The sequence below is a fragment of the Kryptolebias marmoratus genome, linkage group LG3 (assembly GCF_001649575.2).
Source record: "Kryptolebias marmoratus isolate JLee-2015 linkage group LG3, ASM164957v2, whole genome shotgun sequence".
NCBI lineage: Eukaryota > Metazoa > Chordata > Actinopteri > Cyprinodontiformes > Rivulidae > Kryptolebias > Kryptolebias marmoratus.
This window is the reverse complement of record NC_051432.1, coordinates 2,623,790-2,644,049: the sequence shown is the minus strand read 5'-3', so window position 1 is coordinate 2,644,049 and position 20,260 is coordinate 2,623,790. Positions and strand designations below refer to the sequence as shown.

The 20,260-nt window shown below is 41.5% G+C and overlaps 1 protein-coding gene across 1 annotated transcript in view; it reads left to right on the top strand.

Annotated features, from left to right (window-relative positions):
- Window positions 1-4,832: 4,832 nt before the first annotated feature.
- Window positions 4,833-20,260, top strand: part of ntn1a (netrin 1a) — an 88,163-nt gene continuing 72,735 nt past the window's right edge. Inside the window, exons 1-2 of the mRNA XM_017427723.2 lie at window positions 4,833-5,127; window positions 5,224-6,296. Of these exons, the coding sequence (XP_017283212.1) occupies window positions 5,252-6,296 (1,045 nt within the window). The 5' untranslated portion in view covers window positions 4,833-5,127; window positions 5,224-5,251. The remainder of the gene's footprint in view (window positions 5,128-5,223; window positions 6,297-20,260) is intronic.

Genomic DNA, 20,260 nt, shown 5'->3' with positions numbered 1-20,260 from the left:
TTGGACCTGGGCCAAATTATTATCCAACCATCACCAAAGCAAACTAACGATTCATTGCTGAATATCACTTTGACCCAATTATTCAGGACTTCTTGTCTTCAGTCCACTGGAACCTTGGTGTTTTATGTTTACCTGTTAAAGACGGTCTCTGTTTGGCTTTTTGTTTTGCCTGTATGTGTGTTTGTTTGTCTGCCTGTTAGCAAAATATTTCCGATATTCAGCTATAGTTTAATAAGGCAGTAGCTGAGGGTCACTCACAAAAGATTGTAGATAATCTTTTGAAGATAAAAAAAAACTGCTTCATCATTCCTCATCATGAGATAATTTGATGATATTTATTGTTCTAAACAGTCTGTTGGTGGAAGTTCCTAATCCCTTCTATTGTTTCGATTCTCTGCCTTCCTGTTATGACGAGGTTTTCTGTCAGAGTCACATCGGCTGACATGCTACAGGTTTTGTAAACTTTGCATGTTACATAAATGCCTGGAGACAGTCTCTTTTAATTTCAGACTCATTTGCATGTTTAGAATGTTATCCTTGATTTTTTTTTTTCTCATGAAAGTTTTTAAGACATCAGAATGGTCAACCATTAAAGGAAACAATTTGGTGCTGGGCATGTTTGAGTTTTTTTTTAATTTTTGTATTTCCTAGAAACAGCTGAATGAACAGCATTCAGATGTGGTAAATCTATGAATATGTCAGTGTTTTATTAGTATTATGTTTTTAAAACAGGGTAAGAGGAAATGCTCTGAGAAGAGCAAAAACAAAAGTGAGAAACAGCACAAAGCAGCTCTGACTGAAGATGCTGAAGGTGTGAAACAAGAATGAAAGAAAATTTAAAAAATGAAATAAAAAATAAATCTGGGAAATGAATGAAACTTTAAAATATGCTCAATTCAGAGCTGGAACAGTAAAATTAAATGAGTACACAAAGACTCAGACAAAGTGAAATAAAATGATCAGACTTCACGTCTGTAAATCCTAATTCCATATTTCATATTTATTGAAGACCAGTCATTTGTTTTATTAAATTTTATTTTTTTTACATTTGTTTATTTTTTACTCAATTGTTTTGTGGAGCTTTACAGTAAAAAGCAAAGATAAGTTAACACTTAATACAGAAGTACAAAAGAAGAAGTCATGTAAAGCTCAGACTTTGAGGTTAACATAAACTTACCATAGATACACTAACTAGCTGTACTAATCAAAAGCAAAATGGCAACCAGATTTGTATTTGTTGTTTGACTATTAGTTTATACACACCAGCACAGATTGGCTCAGAATACTCAGATCAATACACAGATTTAAAGTGATATTTAGAGGGAATTCAGATCGTTTGAAGTGGGGTTCTGTGTAACGCTTGTGAACAATCAACATCTTACCAACTGTAGATCTGAGTTTAATTCAGATCAGATTAATGAGCTAACAGCTAGTCTGAATGGGGGCCAAGAACAAAGCGGATTGCTGCTGTTTTAAAACAACTCAAACCTAAAAAAAAAAAAAAAGTGGTTCATGAGATTGCCATCGCTTTCACATGACACAGTTATTTACATAGAATTCAGTGGTTATGTACAAGTAGCTAGCTGCAGCACTTCCCCTGCAGCCTGGGCTCACTTATTGCAGGAACATCAGATTTCTGCAGAAATAACTAAAAACCGACGGAGCTGTAAAGGTTTATAAAACTGTTCGCACTGACGTTTTTGAGATCAGATTTGTTTTAAGATAGAAGCAATTTACTTTGATCCTGGTGACTAGTTACCAGCTCTATCAGTTTAATTAGATTTAAACTCCACTTCTACAAAACTAAAGTGGTTCGAAGAGCTATCTATAACAGGTAAAATACTGATTTTAATTAGTTAATATTGGCTAAAAACCCATCAATCTGCCAAACCTGTAAATATTAAATCAATTACTAAGAAGAAAAATGAAGTTGCTACCACCAGCTCACTGTAACCCACATTTTTAGGTGAGAATACTTGTCTATATATTGGTTTTAAGTGTACAAGTTCTAAGGATTGTTTTTTATATATATATATATATATATATATATATATATATATATATATATATATTTATTAAAGTTAAAAGATTGGTATATTTTGTTTAATGCAGAATACATAATGATTAAAAACTAAAAAAAAAGAATCTGTGTTGTATATAGGCCGATAGCTGGATAACGGTTGCCACTGGCCTAGTGGTTGACCATAACTTTACCACAGATCCTGACTTAAAAAGATTTGAACTATTCCTTTAAATCATAATTAGAGGTAGACCAATATAATTTAATGTGATTTACTGTAATTAGGCAAAATATAAAAAAAAAAGATTTCCTGGTAGTTCTTTTCCTTACTAAATAAAGGAAAACTGACCAAAATCCCAAGCTGTCCATGACTAGGAGCTCAAGTCTTGTGGATGGAGAGGAATCATGGGAAATTTCAAGCCAACTCCTTTTGATGTACACATATGGGTTTGACTGCAGACTTCTAAGACTCGTCATGTGGTGTAATTTTCAGGTCAGACTGAAAAAGTGAATGGAGAGTTTTCAAAAAGCAGGAAAGAAATGGCGGGGCTCTGAACGGTTTGATACAACAAAAATCTGCGCCCATAAAAAAAAACGGAAGGGCATGAAGATTTCACCCGCAAACCTCAATTAAACCGGATCCTACATGTCCTCTGAAAGACTGCTGTTAAGACTATAAATTAGGGGACTCAACATACAGTACATAACAGCTGAAACACTTCAGACGGGTTCAGACGAGTCTTACATACACGTTTACAGACGTTTATATGTGTTTAATATACACTATATTGCCAAATGTATTCACTCATCTCCCTTTACACTCATATGAACTTTAGTGACCTCCCATTCTTAATCCATATGGTTTAATATGATATGGTCCTTGCTTTGGAGCTATATCAGCTTCAACTCTTCTGGGAAGGCTTCCCACAGGTTTAGGAGTGTTTATAAGAATTTTTGACCATTCTTCCAGAAGCTCAACTGTGAGATCAGACACTGATGTTGGACAGAACGCCTGTCTCACAGTCTCTGCTCTAATTCATCCCAAAGGTGTTCTGTTGGGTTGAGGTCAGGACTCTGTGCAGGTCAGTCAAGTTCTTCCTCACCAGACTCCCTCATCCATGTCTTTATGGACCTTGCTTTGTGCTCTGGTGCTCAGTCATGTTGGAACAGGAAGGGTCCATCCCCAAACTGTTCCCACAAAGATGGGAGCATGAAATTGTCCAAAATGTCTTGTTATGCTGGAATTCACTGAGCTCCTGAGATCGACCCATTCTTTCCCAAATGTTTGAAGAAGCAGTCTGCATGCCGAGGTGCTTGATTGTATACACTTGTATCTATGGAAGTTATTGGAACACCTGAATTCAATGATCTGGATGGGTGAGTGAATACTTTTGGTATGTATGGAGTGTAAGTTAGCATTTTGGGTAACTTGTATTTATTTTGTACGTTTCACATTTGGGTTCATTCGTTTTGTTCCATCATTTGTTCGTTGTTCATTTGTTTATTGTTGTATGGAACTGCAAAAATAAACAGTTCTGAATAATGCAAATGTGGATCTTAACATCCACCACCTCGGATCACCTTAGCGAGTGACTCAGACTAAGCCGAGTCCACAGAGTGAACTGAACCTCAGCAGCTCCACAGCAGGGCTGTGCCTCCCCCGCCTGGGACACAGGCAGAGCACAGCCCTGCAGTTGGACCCGCTGCTCGGTTCCTCCTGCCAACACAAGGTGGCGCTGTTACTTTGACAAGCAACAGGTCTGCAGCTGCAGGTTCACAGGAAGACACAACTCAGGAGGGCTGGAAGGAGAGGACCGGCACTCGCATCTGCCTGGGAACTGTTTCATGTTTCAGCAAGAAAAGAAAAGAAAGAAACACTGAGGTGGATTTATATCTCAACTGACTTCTCATTTTACTTTTTCACAACCCGTTTTATTTATTTATTTTGTTGCAACCACTTTATTAACTTTTGCATTATCTGTCATCAACCTTCTTTGTCTGTTAGCAAAATATCTTATGAACCACTGAATGGATTTTAATGAAACCTTTAGGAAAAAGTCACTGATTGTGCCTCTACAACTGATTAACTTTTGGAGCCAATTCAATTTAAGATGGCCACCACAGCTAAGTGATTTTATAAAACCCATAAACGGATACAATTCAGACACATTTATAGATATTGTGCTAAATTAAAATTGTGGTTGTAGCTGAGAGTCGTTCACAACACATAACTACTCATTGCTCAAGACAGTTGTTTAAAACCTTTGCATTATCTGTCATCAACCTTCTTTGTCTGTTAGCAAAATATCTCACAAACCACTGGACGGATTTTAATGCAACCTTTAGGAAGTAATCGTTGGATGTAGATCTACAATGGATTAACTTTCGGAGTCAATCCAATTTAAGATGGCCCCTGCAACTGATCAACAGTAGCCAAATAAAAAAATGAATATAACTCGGTCAGCTTTACAAATACTGAGCTCAAAACTACTGTGGCAGTAGCTGAGGGTCATTCATAACACATACTCTGAGCGTGACATTTTACAGTATAGCACGAGATTTGCCACAGCATTACTCCTTAACACATGATGATCTTAGTGTAAAACTCTGGCATCAAAGGCGGCGGGCGATATGCATTTATCCAGGTAATTCTGCCTTTAAACACCTTGGATTCTGGTGGTCCTTTAGACAGAACAGTCATTTAAACAAACTGATGCTTCACCAGAGGACGTGATTGTCCGGCCTGGTGTCTTCACCCCACCTACCCCAACCCAAGTTGCTCCACACACACACACACACACACACACACACACACACCCCGGGATGAGCTGACCTCATGCAACGCCAGGCAACATCCGAGAGTGAAAGAAAGAGCAGCAGGGGGAGAGAGAGAGGGTTTTCCTTTTTTTTTAAAAAGAGCGGCAGGAGGAGTGGGACTTGCTTTAAGGACACCCTGAAGTCCAGCAGCTCCTGTTTTTTTTTATTCTTTATCTGAACGCACACGAGACTGGAAGAACCGAACAGAACCGGAGGACTTTCAGCTTACCTTCCATCCCTGACACCTATTTTTTTTTATATTTCTTCTTCTTCTTTTGAGTTATTTCCAGGTAAGTGGAGCTTTAATGAAACCGACTTTCCTGGGTGATTGTAGAAGGTTGTCCACCTGATTTCCAAATCTACCCCCCCTCCCCTCCATCCCGCAGGACACACTTTGGGACCCCCTCCTGACCCATGATGAGGGCTGTGGACGTGCTTCTTCTCGCCGCCTCCCTGTGGTTCCGGAGCGCGCTGGGCGGCGGCGGCGGCGGCGGCGGCGGCGGAGGCTACGGGATGAGCCTGTTCGCGGCGCAGACCTCCCCCCCGGACCCCTGCTACGACGAGCCCGGCACCGCGCGCCGCTGCATCCCGGACTTCGTGAACGCCGCCTTCGGGAAGGAGGTGAGGGCGTCCAGCACGTGCGGCCACAAGACCGCGAGCCGCTACTGCGTGCTGAGCTCCGCCGAGAAGGGCGCCGAGCGGACCAGGACCTGTCACACCTGCGACGCGTCCGACCCCAGGAAGTACCACCCGCCCGCCTACCTGACGGACCTGAACAACCCGCACAACCTGACCTGCTGGCAGTCGGAGAACTTCGTCCAGTTCCCGCTGAACGTCACCCTGACCCTGTCCCTGGGCAAGAAGTTCGAGGTGACCTACGTGAGCCTGCAGTTCTGCTCCCCGAGACCCGAGTCCATGGTCATCTACAAGTCCATGGACTACGGGAAGACCTGGGTGCCCTTCCAGTTCTACTCGACCCAGTGCAGGAAGACGTACAACAAGCCGAACCGGGCCGTGATAACGAAGCAGAACGAGCAGGAGGCCGTGTGCACGGACTCCCACACCGACATGCACCCGCCGAGCGGCGGCCTCATCGCCTTCAGCACGCTGGACGGCCGCCCGTCGGCGCACGACTTTGACAACTCGCCGGTGCTGCAGGACTGGGTCACGGCCACCGACGTCAAGGTGGTCTTCAGCCGCCTGCACACGCTCGGCGACGAGAACGAGGACGACTCGGAGCTGGCGCGCGACTCCTACTTCTACGCCGTGTCGGACCTGCAGGTGGGCGGGAGGTGCAAGTGCAACGGGCACGCGAGCCGCTGCGTGAAGGACCGCGAGGGCAGCCTGGTGTGCGACTGCAAGCACAACACGGCCGGCCCGGAGTGCGACAGGTGCAAGCCGTTCCACTACGACCGGCCGTGGCAGAGGGCCACGGCCCGGGAGGCCAACGAGTGCGTGGGTAAGTCCCGCTCCGGGTCCGGTCCGGGTCCGGGTCTGGGTCCGGTCCAACACACACTGATGCTGCTATATGAGGCAGGATGGTGGTTCTCATCATGTGATCTTTACATAAAGTCTGCTATGACACTTGGTATATTTTTTTAAATGGTCTAATAATAATAATAATAATAATAATAATAATAATAATAATAATAATAATAATGAAATTAATGAGGTAAATTCAGCTACAACTGGCTACATTTTGGTTTAAATTTTCAAAGCCTTTAAATGAGCTCTGTATTACGTTTTAATTGCACAATTTTGAAAACAGTTTTCCTCCCAATCAGCAAAACACTCCAGATTTTTTGCAAAATCATTTTTTCTCTTTGCTCCATATATTAGAAACAAAAAATATGAAAACGAATTTATTACCACACATCAAACACATAGTGTTCATAATCTAATTCTCTCTCTTTCTCTTTTTATTTTTGATCAATTTACACACTGATGTGCTCATAAGACAATGAGGTCTACAAAGAAAGCACAAATTCATCCAACTCCACACAGGACCACTAATGCAGACTGGTGGAAAGACAGATTTCTTAGCATAAACTCAAAACAACAACAATCTGCTATATCCAATATGGAGGAGAAAATAACTAAACTTTAAAACTTTAAAATTCTGAAGGCTGGATCAGGGCTCAGGCTCTCACCAGCCTGACACAAAAGACATCCTCATTTGCATTCATGCTTTCTCACCTGATTGGTGTGTTTTCAATTAATCCCATGTTTACACACCTGGTGGGTGTTTAACCAGCTGGTCCATCTAGTGGTCAATGGAAAAGGCTTTGAAATGACAGGAAGTGACATCACGTCACGAACCCTGAGCCTGACATTGTGCCTATACTGTAGATGTGTGAATCTGGTGTTTTGCTCCTGAAGTGTAAAAGTTTTGCTAACAGCAGAAACCTGCAAATCCAGTGATGCCTGTACCAATTGTTATATGGCTCTCAAGTAATTATATGGCAGTAGTTTAAAAAAAATAAAAAATTAAGATTTTCACTTATTTAAATCTGCATCACTTTGTCAAATAGAACATCGAAATAAATCAGTTCATGCAACCCCCCCAAAATTAAATATTTAGTTAAAAAAAATTGAATTCATCTTGTGGGAGGTGGTGTTTTCCTAAGCATTAGTGTGTGTGTGAGTCTGTATTTGAATAATTTATTAGAACAATTTAAATAACTTTGAAATAATAAAACCTTTTCCACCTGACAGCCCGTGGTGTTTGTGCAGATGTGAACATCATCTTCACCATCATCCTCCTCATCAGCTGTAGACAGCTGCACTGACGGCACTCAGTGGCCTTCCAGTCATTTTAAGTACATCTTGTTTCGAATGCAGAATGACACTTATAACACTTAAGCCACTGCTAAAAAATGGCAGCTGCATCAGGATGCACCTGCTTTAAAAAACAGTTTTAATTTGAATCTTTATTGGTTTGTCTGAGCTGAAAAACACAACAAATTTGACTCGTTTCAGCTAAAGATGGGCAAGAAAAGACTTTTAAATAAACCAAAGCTTAGACTGGAAATGTTAACATTTGAACTTTAAAGAGGTTTTCAAACCATTTAAAAATAGTTTTGTTTTTAAATTTCTTCATTCCATTTTTCTTTATGGGGTAGATTTGCTCTGCCAGGCTTAATTTTAACCATTTTTTTCAGCAGGACTTGATAAAATTCACTGGCTCACTAAAATAAACAACAACAACAAAAAAAAAAATTGGCAAATGAGGGTTGCAGCAGATGTGCAAAATCAGTTTATGTGATTCACTTTAGAGATATGATCCTCCAACCTTATTTGGCCAATTTCACATAATAATAATAATAATAATAATAATAATAATAATAATAATAATAATAATAATAATAATAATAATAATAATTTAGTTAGTGCAGGTTTTAAAGCCTCACAATTTATTTGATAAATGTAAAAATAAAAGTCACTTCAGCTTTTATATTTTAGAGATGATTTTTGCTTATTATTTTTGACCTAAAACCATACAAATAAGTCAAGTAATACAAGTTAAAAAAGTGTAGATATAATAAGAAAAAAATGATTATAATAAAACTGTCATTATAAAAATATTTGTTGTTTTAAGAAGGTTTTTTTTTATGCATTCTGCTTCAGAAGAAATAAAGATTGGAGCATAATGTGCCAAAATTCCTTGACTTTGTCTGTTTGTCAGGCAAAATAAGAGAAAGTGAAATAAGGCTAAACCTTAAGGGCTGGAGCTTGTAAATATGTTTCACAACAGTAAAAAATTTTACTTTGAACAAACGGGTAAAAAAAAAAATCAGATCTCTGTGATCTTAGGTTCTGTGTGGTGAGAGCTGCAACATCTGAGTGAAAGTTCCTGTAGTCTGAGCAGCTGTAATTTCTTCTTCCTTGTGCAGAAAGATGTGAGGCTGACATTAGAGATAACTCTGGGTCGTCAGCGTTTCGGTTTTGCATTTGAGATTCAAGGTAAAAAACAAGGCAGAAGTGTCAAACAGACTGATGACCAAAGTGATAAACTTGATTAGAAAAGGTGTCTCGTTTTCGAAAAACCTGCTGCCTTTTGGGTCATTTGTGTGGAAATTGGAATGGCTCGCTGTCAGTTTATTTTACTTGAGCATTCGGACAGAAAAGTGTTGAAAAATATATTTAAAAAAAAAAATAGTTGCTGTGATCTGATATTTGATGAGCCGCGCAGCGAAGGAGCAGAAAGGTGTCTGCTGATGGCAGACACGAGGAGTGAAGGTTTCAGTGTGACTCCTGCAACCACTGAAAGACAAACTTTCGAGCCTTCGTGTGCCTGTCCAGCTGCAGGCCTGCGCAGGGAAACGGCTCCATGTTGCTTGACAGCTGCGGGACGCGTCCACTTCTGCAGCACGGCAGCTGCTTTGAAGGGGGTTTCTTTTCGCCGGGGTCATCCCCTCCTGAGGCTGAACCTGCAGAGGCACCGACAAGAGGCAGCCGGAGAAAACACAAACTCCGGATCACTTTGAGTCAAAAAAGGCAAATGCAGCCTGCGTGTTCTAATATAGGAGGTGGAAAATCCCTTTTAAGCACCAGCAAAGCTGCTTTATACCATCCTAATTATTTTTTTTTAATACAAAATATATTACAAAGCACTAATAACTAAAGATTACTTTAGTGGAAATACAAAATCTTAGACAATATTCACATTTCTGGCTAAAGGATATTTGTAGTTTTTATATGTTTTGAGTTTACTGTCTTAATAAGAGGAAAATGCTGTTTTATGCACTTAAAATGAAATTAGATATTAATATTTATTTCTTATTAGACTAGCATACAAGTAGCACACTTTCTGCAGAGCAAACACACTGCGTGGATCAGTGTGGGCCATTAACATCAGATATCGAAGAGAAGGCGAAATCCTGCTTCTATAAGGACAGTGAATGATATTGCATAAGAAGAGGGGTTTATTCTGGTCTCTGTAGTCTGGGTTTTAAGTCTTATTAAGTGTTTGTGTGTGCAGTGGATTGAAGCGCTTCAGTTTTTACCAAAATGATCAAAACCCCCTCAAACAAAAACTGAAAAAAACAGCTTCTTTAAAGATGCAGAGGTTGGGCCCTGCCTTAATGCACTTTCCTGATTACCTCGTCCAGATTTCAGAGGTGCTCCTCTTCATCTCCACCCATTTGGCGTATTGACTCTCTGCAGCGAAGCACAGGCTTCTGACGCCATGGGGTAACCAACCAGAAGCCTCGGCATGTCGGGGGACCCGTTTCAGTCTCACCTCAGGGGTTGTCGGGCGTTGTTGCAGCAGTGGCAGCAGAGAAACGAGCAGCTTTCGTTGGTGTTTGTTGGCTTAAGAAACAACACTGAGTTGCAGTAGAGGGATGTTTCCAGGACTTGTTGTTCAGCTGAGTCTGCTTCTCCATGTTCAGCCTGAAGGAAAATCTTTTCTAACACCTTATTAACTTGTTGATATTTAAATCTATTCTGTTACATGTTAGTGTCTTAGAAGAGATGCTGTCAGTTTGTGGAAGGCCTGAATGGTATTAAGAAAAGGTTCAATAGCAATAATTTTATTAAGTATCACTATTTCCCATTGCAATACACATGGGCTGTTATGTTTATTAAAAACAAAGTAAGACCTTAATATTTGTTTTTGATTTAGTCAAGCGCACAAATAAGTTGTGCATCTTGCAGTGGAGCCATAAAAGAGCGCCGTTTAGTGCACGCTTCGGGTTTTCTGCGTGGAAAAGTGTGTGTTCTCGCGGAGGTCATCTGCAGCAAGTGTTGAGGAGAAGAAGAAATTCTGTTTCGATCAGGGCAGTGAATGATGTTGCATGACAGAGGGCTTTATTGTGTTCGCCTGTCATCCCTGAGTTCCATGTTTTATGAAGTGTCTGTGTGCTCTGAGCTGAAGCTGAGGCACACTCAGTTACGGCAACGGTGATAAAAGTGTTGAATATCGCGACCTGTTGCAGGAAACTTACGTCACCCTTTTCTGTTATAGAAACAGTTTCCATATGCCTTAGCATCTCAGCTGCTGTCATCTAATTCAGTGGAGGTATTTAGGATAGCACGGCTGCATCTGATTGGCTGAATAAATTACTTGCATACAGTTTGATTTTTTTTGTTGTTGTTGTGTTTGCAGATTTTGAGAACAGCTGTACTGTCATAAAGCTGCATAGCCAAAATACAGAACAAGTTAATAAATTATGACCATAACAGTAAAATTGGTCAATGAATTTTAAACACGTTTTCGTAAAAACCTGACTGCTTTTAATTAATTCAGGTACTAAAATGATGGAATGCACAACTTGTATGTCTTCTAATTTCTACTTAAAAACATATTGCTTTTAGTCAAAGTCGCAAGGAGCCAGTTCAGAGGGTCTGAGGAGCCCCGTGTGGCTCCAGAGCCGTAGGTTGCAGACCCCTGAGCTCAGCAGCGACCTGTTTAAGGGCTTTTCAAAAGTTCAAAGAGAGCAGAAACAGGAATATCTTTCTACAATCATACAGATAAAATCCCACACCAATTTCACAATAACACACAACCTGTGACCTAAATGAACCAGAATGCAATAAAGCTGTCAGCTGTATCTCGTTTACCGGTGTCTGTGTTGTTGTTTGTTTTCGTCTCACTCACAGGCATCTAATGTTAAACAGCTTCGCGCACAAGTGCAGCTTCACGTTTGTTTAAACGAGTTGGACAGCTGTCCTTAGGTGTTTCCTTGATGTATTTTTTTTGTTTGTTTGTTTTTTTTGGAGCCGATCACGCTGAAGCTCTGGTTGAAGTTTAAGCAGCTCACCGTCGTGCTCCTTTACGGATCGGCATCCTTCATCTTCAAAGGCGGCGGCAGGACTCGCTCCCAGCAAACAAAGCTGGGAATAAACCGACTAAAGTAGCTGTGCACTTTGCACCGTCTTACTAACCTCACCTTTGCTGCTTTCCTTGCACACACACACACACACACACACTCTTCAGGTTTTCACTTCAAATGTGGGGGTTGGCTTCTCTCCCAGTTCGAGAACCTGTTTCCATGAGTTCTTATCAGTGTTTATGACTGGTTTTGTAAACCGGCGCAGAAACAAGTCGCACATGGTCCAAACACCGAGCTCGGCCTTCTGTTTTAGATTCAGAGTCCTGCGGTATCTCTCAAACTGGACAGGAGCGCGGTTGCCGGGCCAGCTCGTGCTGTAAGCAAGGCTTGACGGTGTGCTACATCAAGTGCTGGAACTAAACACTAAAAAAGGCAGCCCGAGGAGGTGCACACGGTGTGGTGGAGGGGCTGTAACACCGAAAACCCCCAGCAGCGTAGCTCTGAATTGCCAACACATGTGCCAGTCAACTGGAAGTGTGTGTCCCTGTATGTGAAAAAGGTCTTTACATCATGGGCCTAAATGTGATCCTGGAGGTTTTAAATAAAACAAAAATACAGAAATGAAAAAGATCTATTCTTTTGGCTTTAAGCAAGATTTTCACCTCAGAATCATATCATTATATATCTGGATTGTGATGGGGTTATGTAAAACGGTGGTAGATTAACATCTTACCTGCTGTAGATATTTCTTTAAATGACCTCAGTTCGGAGAAGTAGAGTTTAATTCTGACAGATAGCTCAAATGTGTTAACACAACTCTGATCTCAAAAACGACAAAGCCCTTCACACAAATGCCGTTTCATAGACTTTTCTACTGCCCTCAATTTCACACGATGTACGTGATTTACAAAGATCTCTGTGGTTAGTCGCAAATGTGAATAGCAGCAGCAGCAAAGTGTAGCGACTTCCTGCGTGATTAACTTAATATTTAAAACAGCGGGGTAAAAGTTAATGTAAGAGCATTTATATGAACCGCTACGAAAGTTTGAAGGTTGGAGATTTTTAAGATGGCAAAATCTGCTTTGGAAGTGGGTCCATTCGGACTGTGTGGATGAGTTAATTATAGCTTGTCAGAGTGGACAGTCGGCCAAATCGGACACTGTTTATAAGCCTTCACTCTGCCATCGGTTTTGTTTTACACATGTATTCTGGCAGAAATATTACGGTAATCCCGCAGGGAGTGCTGCAACCTGCTGCTGCCTCGATTTGCGCTTGCAACTAGCTGTCAAACTCTGTGCAAATAACCATTTAATTCAAGACTGGCGGCAGTTTGAACGATCCGCAGTAAAACGTTGGAGATTGGAGTTGTTTTAAGAGGGCAGCAATCTACTATGGTCTCGGGCCTTCTCGGACCAGCTTGTCACAATTAAAATCTGTTTCTTCAAACTGAGGAATGGTTTGGATATAATAGCTGTCTACAACAGGTAAGATATTATGTTCATAACCTTTCCATGAAACCCCACTTTAAGATGAACTGTTCCGTTAAACCGCTTCTCTCGAGTCAACACAAACACCAGGAGTGAGAGCTTTCCCACTTGCTGACATTTTTGCCTCAAATGGAAGCTCTAGCTGTGACAAATAATGTAGATCCTGTTGAGTCTGTCAGAGCACGGGAGATCTTGAAACTATTACCGTCAGAGTTTGGCAGCGGCTCCTCTGGGCTGGAATCTTGGAGCTTGTTGTTGCTTGTCATGCAGCCTGTTCAAGAAGCCGTTCAGTTTGGACTGAATTCCAGTTTTGTTCAGATAATAAATTCTGACAGGCCTTTTTGAAGGAGGGGGAATTAGTTTATATTAAAAAAAAAATAATAATAAAAAGCTTTGATAGAATATGTGTGTGTGTTTGTGTTGGAGGAGAAGTGCAGGGGAAGCTGCCATCGCACACGTACATCTGTGACAAAGTATTTTCAAAGTTTTCTGCATGATGTCCAGTATTAGATTTTTTTTGTTTGTTTTTTTAATTCCAACCTTTTATTTTGCTCTTGACATAGCTCAGGCCGCACTGCTCGAGGTGATGGAATGCGTTCGGATGTCAGAAAGAGCAAAAATCCACCGTGAGGTTTCCCAGCTTATGGATCTGTTGTTCAGCTCAGTGTCCTTTGGGCAAAGTGAGCAGCTCTGCGGCTGTGGTTTTGTTTCATTGCTTTGGCTACGGCGCATAATTAAACGCAGATTCTGCTTGCAGCGCGAGCCTGCGTTTCAAGCCGACGTCTGTGCGCGCATCACAAATGTGGCCTCAGTCTTGTTTTTTTGAAAAACAGTTTGGTAGGAAGCCATATTGCCTGTGAAAGAAAGTCATATTGCATTACTCTTTTGGCTTCTGGCCTGCGCTCACTTCTTCCTGTCACCCTCACGGCAGCTCCAATTTACCATGACTGTTTTACTACAACATCCAAGCATGTCTGCAGCTTGGTCGCCATTATTATTATCATCATTACTAACGTGCACACACTTCGGCAGCACGTTTTTAATGCTGTCAGTTACATTGTCAAAAGAGAACTGAAGACTTTTACCCATTGGAAGAATGCTTTTTTAACCACTAGAGCAAGGATGGTTTGTTTTTTTAACAGCAATGAAATCTTCAGTTAGATTTTTTTTTTCTGGAAGATGTCCTCCTATACTAAGCTGAGAGCCCATACATAACAAGTCAGCTTAGATGCAACAAGTTAAATGCACAAAGAAGTTCCTAAACAAGTGATTAGACATAACCAGGACGATTCCTAAGCATCGTTAAAAAGTGCTAAAATCTGCTAAAAAAACAAAAAACAAAGGAGAGGGAAGCTGACACCCATACAAACAGATGTTGTCAGTACTCAACAAGATCGTTATCACGTTTGCTCCCAGGATCAGACACCAAAGCCACATTTTCATTGCTGACTCCTTTTTCAGGAGCTACAGTAATTTTTTACAAGTTGTTTTTTTTTTTCCCCCCCTTCATTTTGAGTGCAGGAGCCTGGGCCAAAACAAATTACCAGGGAAGATATGGGAAGCCTTAAACTCAGAGACCTCAGAGGTCTCTGAGCTTGTTCCTGCTGGAGCTGCTCTCCATGTTCGGGGGTCACATCCCTGAGTGCTCCAATGAACACTGGTACCACTGAGGCCTTGAATATCCATAACTTCTCCATTTCCTCTTTCAGCCCTTAGTATTTCTCCAGCTTCTCATGCTCCTCTGTCGTGATGTTACAGTCACTTGGGATCATCATCTATCGCCACAGCCTTATTCTGTAGCTTGCCAACCACAATGACTGGCAGGGCATAACCGTTCATAGGCATACATTGTTCTTACCATTCAGCTGACTCTTTAGGACTTAGGTAGGATATAAGTAGATACAGTAGGTGCTTAGTTGTGGCTAGTTCTGGTGAGGTGGATCATTGAGTGGATGCCTTGCTCAGTTTAACATACAGCTTGATGTCTCTACTTTAGAACTGGTATCTGTGGTCAGAGGGGCAGAGGGGCAGAGGGGGTTCAGGCCTATGCAGAACAGTGCTCATAACAGATGTGGCGACATGGTCTCTGTGATGGTGCCAGTAGAGCTAGTTAGTAGAGCTAGACCAATGAATCATTTGGTGACAAGAGGTGCAGGTCATACTTGTCTAACTTGGTCATGATCTCCAGTCTCAGGTCAGCTGATTTTGCATTGTATACACGTGTACATACTGTAGTGTCCAAGTTTTTCAAAGTCTTGTGAAACAAAGGTTTTTTGAAGGTAATCATATATGCTATATTTTTGTTAATATAACATACATAAAAGGGCATTTGAATATCGGCTATTGATTGCCCTGATTTCTAAAAAATGGGACCTCTACCCTGAACTCTGTAGAGGAACTTTGTATGGGTGGGAACTAAGCTTTTCTTATTGGTCCCAGATACAGTCTGAAGAAATGTGCATAAAAAAAAAAACTGAGGCAGCTGCCAATCTGTGTTTGTGTGTGTGTGAGATCGGGGTTCTGTCGCAACAGTTTTATTTATTTATTTATTTTTATATCTGATCGTGACGCATTTCCTTGAAGTTTTGTGCTTTACTTCTGTTTTAGAGTATAGGTTCTGGGAAAGAATCGGAGGTTAAAGCTTCATTGCTGTAAAAATACCTCTGTTTTTTACTGACCGGAGCCCCCTCTTCACTGAACATGGAAGTTTGTGTCACCGTATTTCATTTAAAATCTGTTGCAGTTACACTTCTCCACAAAGCGTAATGAGATTTTACTTACAGTAGGTTTTGAATCATATAAAACAAACAAACTCCGATTTAATGTTTTTTTTTTGTCTGATTTTACTGTTTTCCTGCTTCATTCTGGAGCTAATCTGCTGTCCTGACCAGCAGCTACAGAACCTCAGCAGCACAGTGTTGAGGAGGAGTGATACACATCAGTGTATTATTTCCCTAAGCTATCCTGAACCTCAAAACTTGGTGGAAGTTCACCTGACCAGGGCTGAAGTAAATATTGAAGGTTCAGGGTATTTAGGTTCCAGGGGGAAAGGTTTCAGGGTAACATAGTTAAAATGGGCCTATGGGTAACAACATGGTCCTCTCTGCTGATACTTGCCTCCTTTTACTGATATTTACTTGTTAATATATTAGTGTTTGCTAATCAGAACATGTTGGGCTTCATGTCACAAAGCTTATTTGTTCCTGAGTGTGTGTGTGAGTGGTTATGCAAACAGTAATTTTGTCAAGGATGTGAGCAGCTTTTCAGCGCCTGTGGAGGCGTCTGTTAATGAATTAACTGGTGACTTGATGCTGTAGTGAAAGCTCATCTTAGCCGAGGGAGGATCTCTGTGTATTGTGGGTTTGGCATGAAATGCAGTTTAACCAAGCGTGTGTGTGAGAAAGAGTAAGAGTGAGGGTGAAGGGTGGGGGGGTGGGGGTGGGGTGTTTATGTGGCATGGAAAGGTTTAGTTCAAGGGAACCAAATGATTAGGGGTAATTAAAACCCACACCAGACAAAATGAGCTTGTGTTCACGCATTAAACACAAGACGCTCCAGTGTACGGCTCATGAGCTGCATGAATCACACCATGCCTGTCTCTCCGGTGTATCGTGAGTTACACCACTGAATAGATCCATTAACACAGAGGCGACAGAGGCTAATCAGGGAAGACACCGTCTGGCCTTTTTATCCCAGCACAATTTTACTTTTTGCTTCACTAAATGCAAAAATTTAGAATAACACTTTGGATGCTTTATACCTAGAAAGTCTCTTGGAAAAATTGAAGCTATAGTTTAGATCTTTTAAGGTGAGGTTCTGTAGAAAAGTTATGCTTGATTACTATCTTGAAGGTTGTAGATAGCTTATTGAACGACCACAGTTTGGAGAAATAGTGTCTCATTCTGAGCAAATTGAGACAAAATTACAAGGGCTTCTCTACCTCTCTCTATCTCTCTCTCTTTTGAGGGCTTCAGGAGGGTTACAGGAACATCCAGCCGGTGGGGAGTTTGGTATCGTTGTGGCATCACACTGAAAATGGAGCAGAGAAAGCAGAGTTGTTTCAAGATCTCAGAAAGAAGATTATAGATATCCATGTTGAAGGTAAAAGCTCCAAGACCATCTCCAAGCAGCTTCATGTTATAAGGTTCATGGGACTGGAGCCAGCCTCCCAGGACGTGAACGCAAGAAGAAATGCAACCCCAGGTTGATCAGACAGATAGAAAAAGAGCCAAGGAAACCATCCAGAACCATTCAAGCTGAACTCCAGGGTTAAGGTACATCACTTTGTGATCGCACCATTTGTGACATTTTGAATCATAATAGGCTCAATGAAAGGTGCCACTGTTGAAAGAAAAACATAAAGACATCAGACAGAAAATCAAAATACATGCTGATAAACCCCCAAATTGTCTGGGACTGATGAGACAAAACTGGAGCTTTTTGGCTTTAGTTACATCAGTTGTTTTTTGGTAAATGTGGAAGGGTACCAACAAACCTATGTACATATGTAAGGACCAGTTAATTGAGATTTTTGCCTTTTAGTTCAGCTCCTTCACCACGACAGACCATAGCAACACTCTTACTCCTGTAGACGAGCCCATGTTCTGTCAGTGCATCTCCCACTCCATCACTCATGAACAAGACTCCCAGAAACTTGAACTCTTTATACCACTGACTAAGGGGGTGCATTCCACCTCTTCCTAGCAACAAAATGTTTCTCAATAGATCTAGTTTATTACAATCTGAGTGCCTGATTTAACTGGACACAAAGTGACAGTTGTGAAAATGAAAAGTTTATCACTGCAGCTATCCCTACTTTACATGTGCAGGGCAGCCATGTTGGATTTTGAGGCTGGGGTTTTGTCAGGGACCTTCGACTTTCTAAAGTGAAATTCCAACTTTCGGGGATGATTCAACTCTTTTTTTTACTGGAAGCTCATAAATACCAACGTCAGAGAACAAATGGAACGCACCACTAGTCAGGCTAGCACATGTGACGCCACTCAATTTCACAAACTTTTCACAACACCCAATGTCTATTGTTTTTAACATTAAGTAGAACTTGTTAAATCTTTTGAATAGATATGATTTATACGATCAATAAAGTTTCCCTTTAAGGTGGATCGAAAAGAGTTGTGCTGTCGTCAGACCCGAAGCACTTCGTAAGAACTGTGCTGACTCATTTCCACTGTATATAGAGCAGAATGGGCCTGCTTGTTAACAAAGCTTGTACAGTAAAAAGAACAGAGACCATTGAAGAAAAACACTGTCGGTGAGGGTAACAGAGTCATAAGGAGAGTGTGCATGGGAAGCCATTGGCAGGTTTTCTGCGTTAAAGCACTGTGAATGTCTGTTTACGTGAGCCCTGATCTCGAGAACGGGTCCAGTGTTGCTGTTGAGCCCTGATGACCTCAGCACCTCTGCGTGGCAGCAGGTTACCATGAGAGAGGCAAGTGCTTCCTGCCAGAACAAATATATAATGCGGACCAGAGAGAAAGCAAGAAACAAGTAAGAAAGGAAGTGATTTTAGGAGAAAAAAAAAAGAATATTCCCGTTCTGTGCCTTGGGCTGGTTCTTAAATATATAAAAAAACTTTATACATTGCTTGGTTTTTTGTACTTCCAGAAAAAAAAAGACTTCAAAATAAATCTCAAAGCTAGTGCAGCATGTGTTAGTAGATTACTCTACAATTACCCAAATCTGATTGTACTTAAAAAAAATGAAAGGCCTGGCACAGTTTGTTACAGCCTCTCCAAATCTCGTAGCTGATAGGGCTTTAACAGCATCAACAAGAACAATGAAACAAAAAACAAAAACAAAACAAAGATACTCTCTGATTGTGTGTGACATAAAAGAGAAGGAGGCTTTTGTGCACGCAGCCGCTCAGCGTTTGATTCAAGGTGAAAATCCTGGCAAAAAACCCCCAAACTTCTCTGGCAACAGTCGCCCTGCTCGCCGACAGGACCACCAAGCACGAGCGTGAGCGCAGTGAGCTCCTTAATGCTCACAGCTAGAGATGATTAATGGCTGGATGAAGTTACACCTCAGTACGGCAGCCTGTTGGTGCAGATCAGAGCGCCCCCCCACCTCCCGCGAGTTCTGTCGTCATCTGAGTGAACTGCAACCAGCTGGAGCCGGCTGCTGAGGAATGAAGTGTTCGCGGTTGTTAATTGTGTTGTAAACTATTAGAGCCTTCGATGGGGGAGACTTTAAAGGGTTATAACAAAAAAAAAAAGAACTGAATATAAATGGATTCAAAGTTTTTGTTTTTTTCTCCGTCTCAGACACATAATCTTTCTCTTTTTTTCCCCTCTGCTCAGCACACACAGACAGTCGGAGAAAGCACCTGTGACAGATCAAGCTGAGTTAAACAGTTTCACCGTGCGTCAAACACACTCACACACTGCCAGAAAAACATACCTTCCCGTAGTTCTAATATGTGTGTTTGTGTTGAATAGCTGACAGTGATTTATCAACAATGTTTTCGGCTTTCCCATATAAGTCATGGCACAGGCCGTGTGTGTGTGTGTTTGTGTGTGTGTGTGTGTGTGTGTGTTTGTGTGTGTGTGTGCTTGGCAGCTAGCAGGTCATCGGAGGTCTGCTTCACTTGGTTGTCATGGATGCCTTTAAATCACAGTTGTGTGTGTGTGTGTGTGTGTGTTTCAGCGTGCACTTGCCCGTAACTGTCTGTTTAACCCCCCCCCCATTGTTTGCAGCGATACAATAGTCTTTGTGTCTTTTTCTTCGAGGATGGCAGCCTGTAGGGAAAAACAAGCTGCTTGGTGGAGCTGCAGTTGCATGCGGCGGGTTGACACGGCTGCACAAAGAGATCACAGTCAGCAGAGGTCAGCACAAAGTAGACAGATTCGGACAGATGGCAGGGTCGCTGCTTCTTCTTGTGTCAGATGTTTCAGTAGGCGAAGAGGTTTGAGTGAGCTTTCATTTAAAAGCACATTTTTACACATTTGGGGACATTTGCTCGTAAGATTCCCTATTTTTTACAGTTTTTCCACTGAAAAATTGTCACCAAACCGCAGTTTGACTCATTCAATGAGGCTTTTATTTTAATAGAAACAAACACCGTGCATGACCTGTTTATGTGTGTGCTTGTTTGATTGTGTGAAATGGAATGCAGATTTCTGGGAGGGGACTTTCTGGGG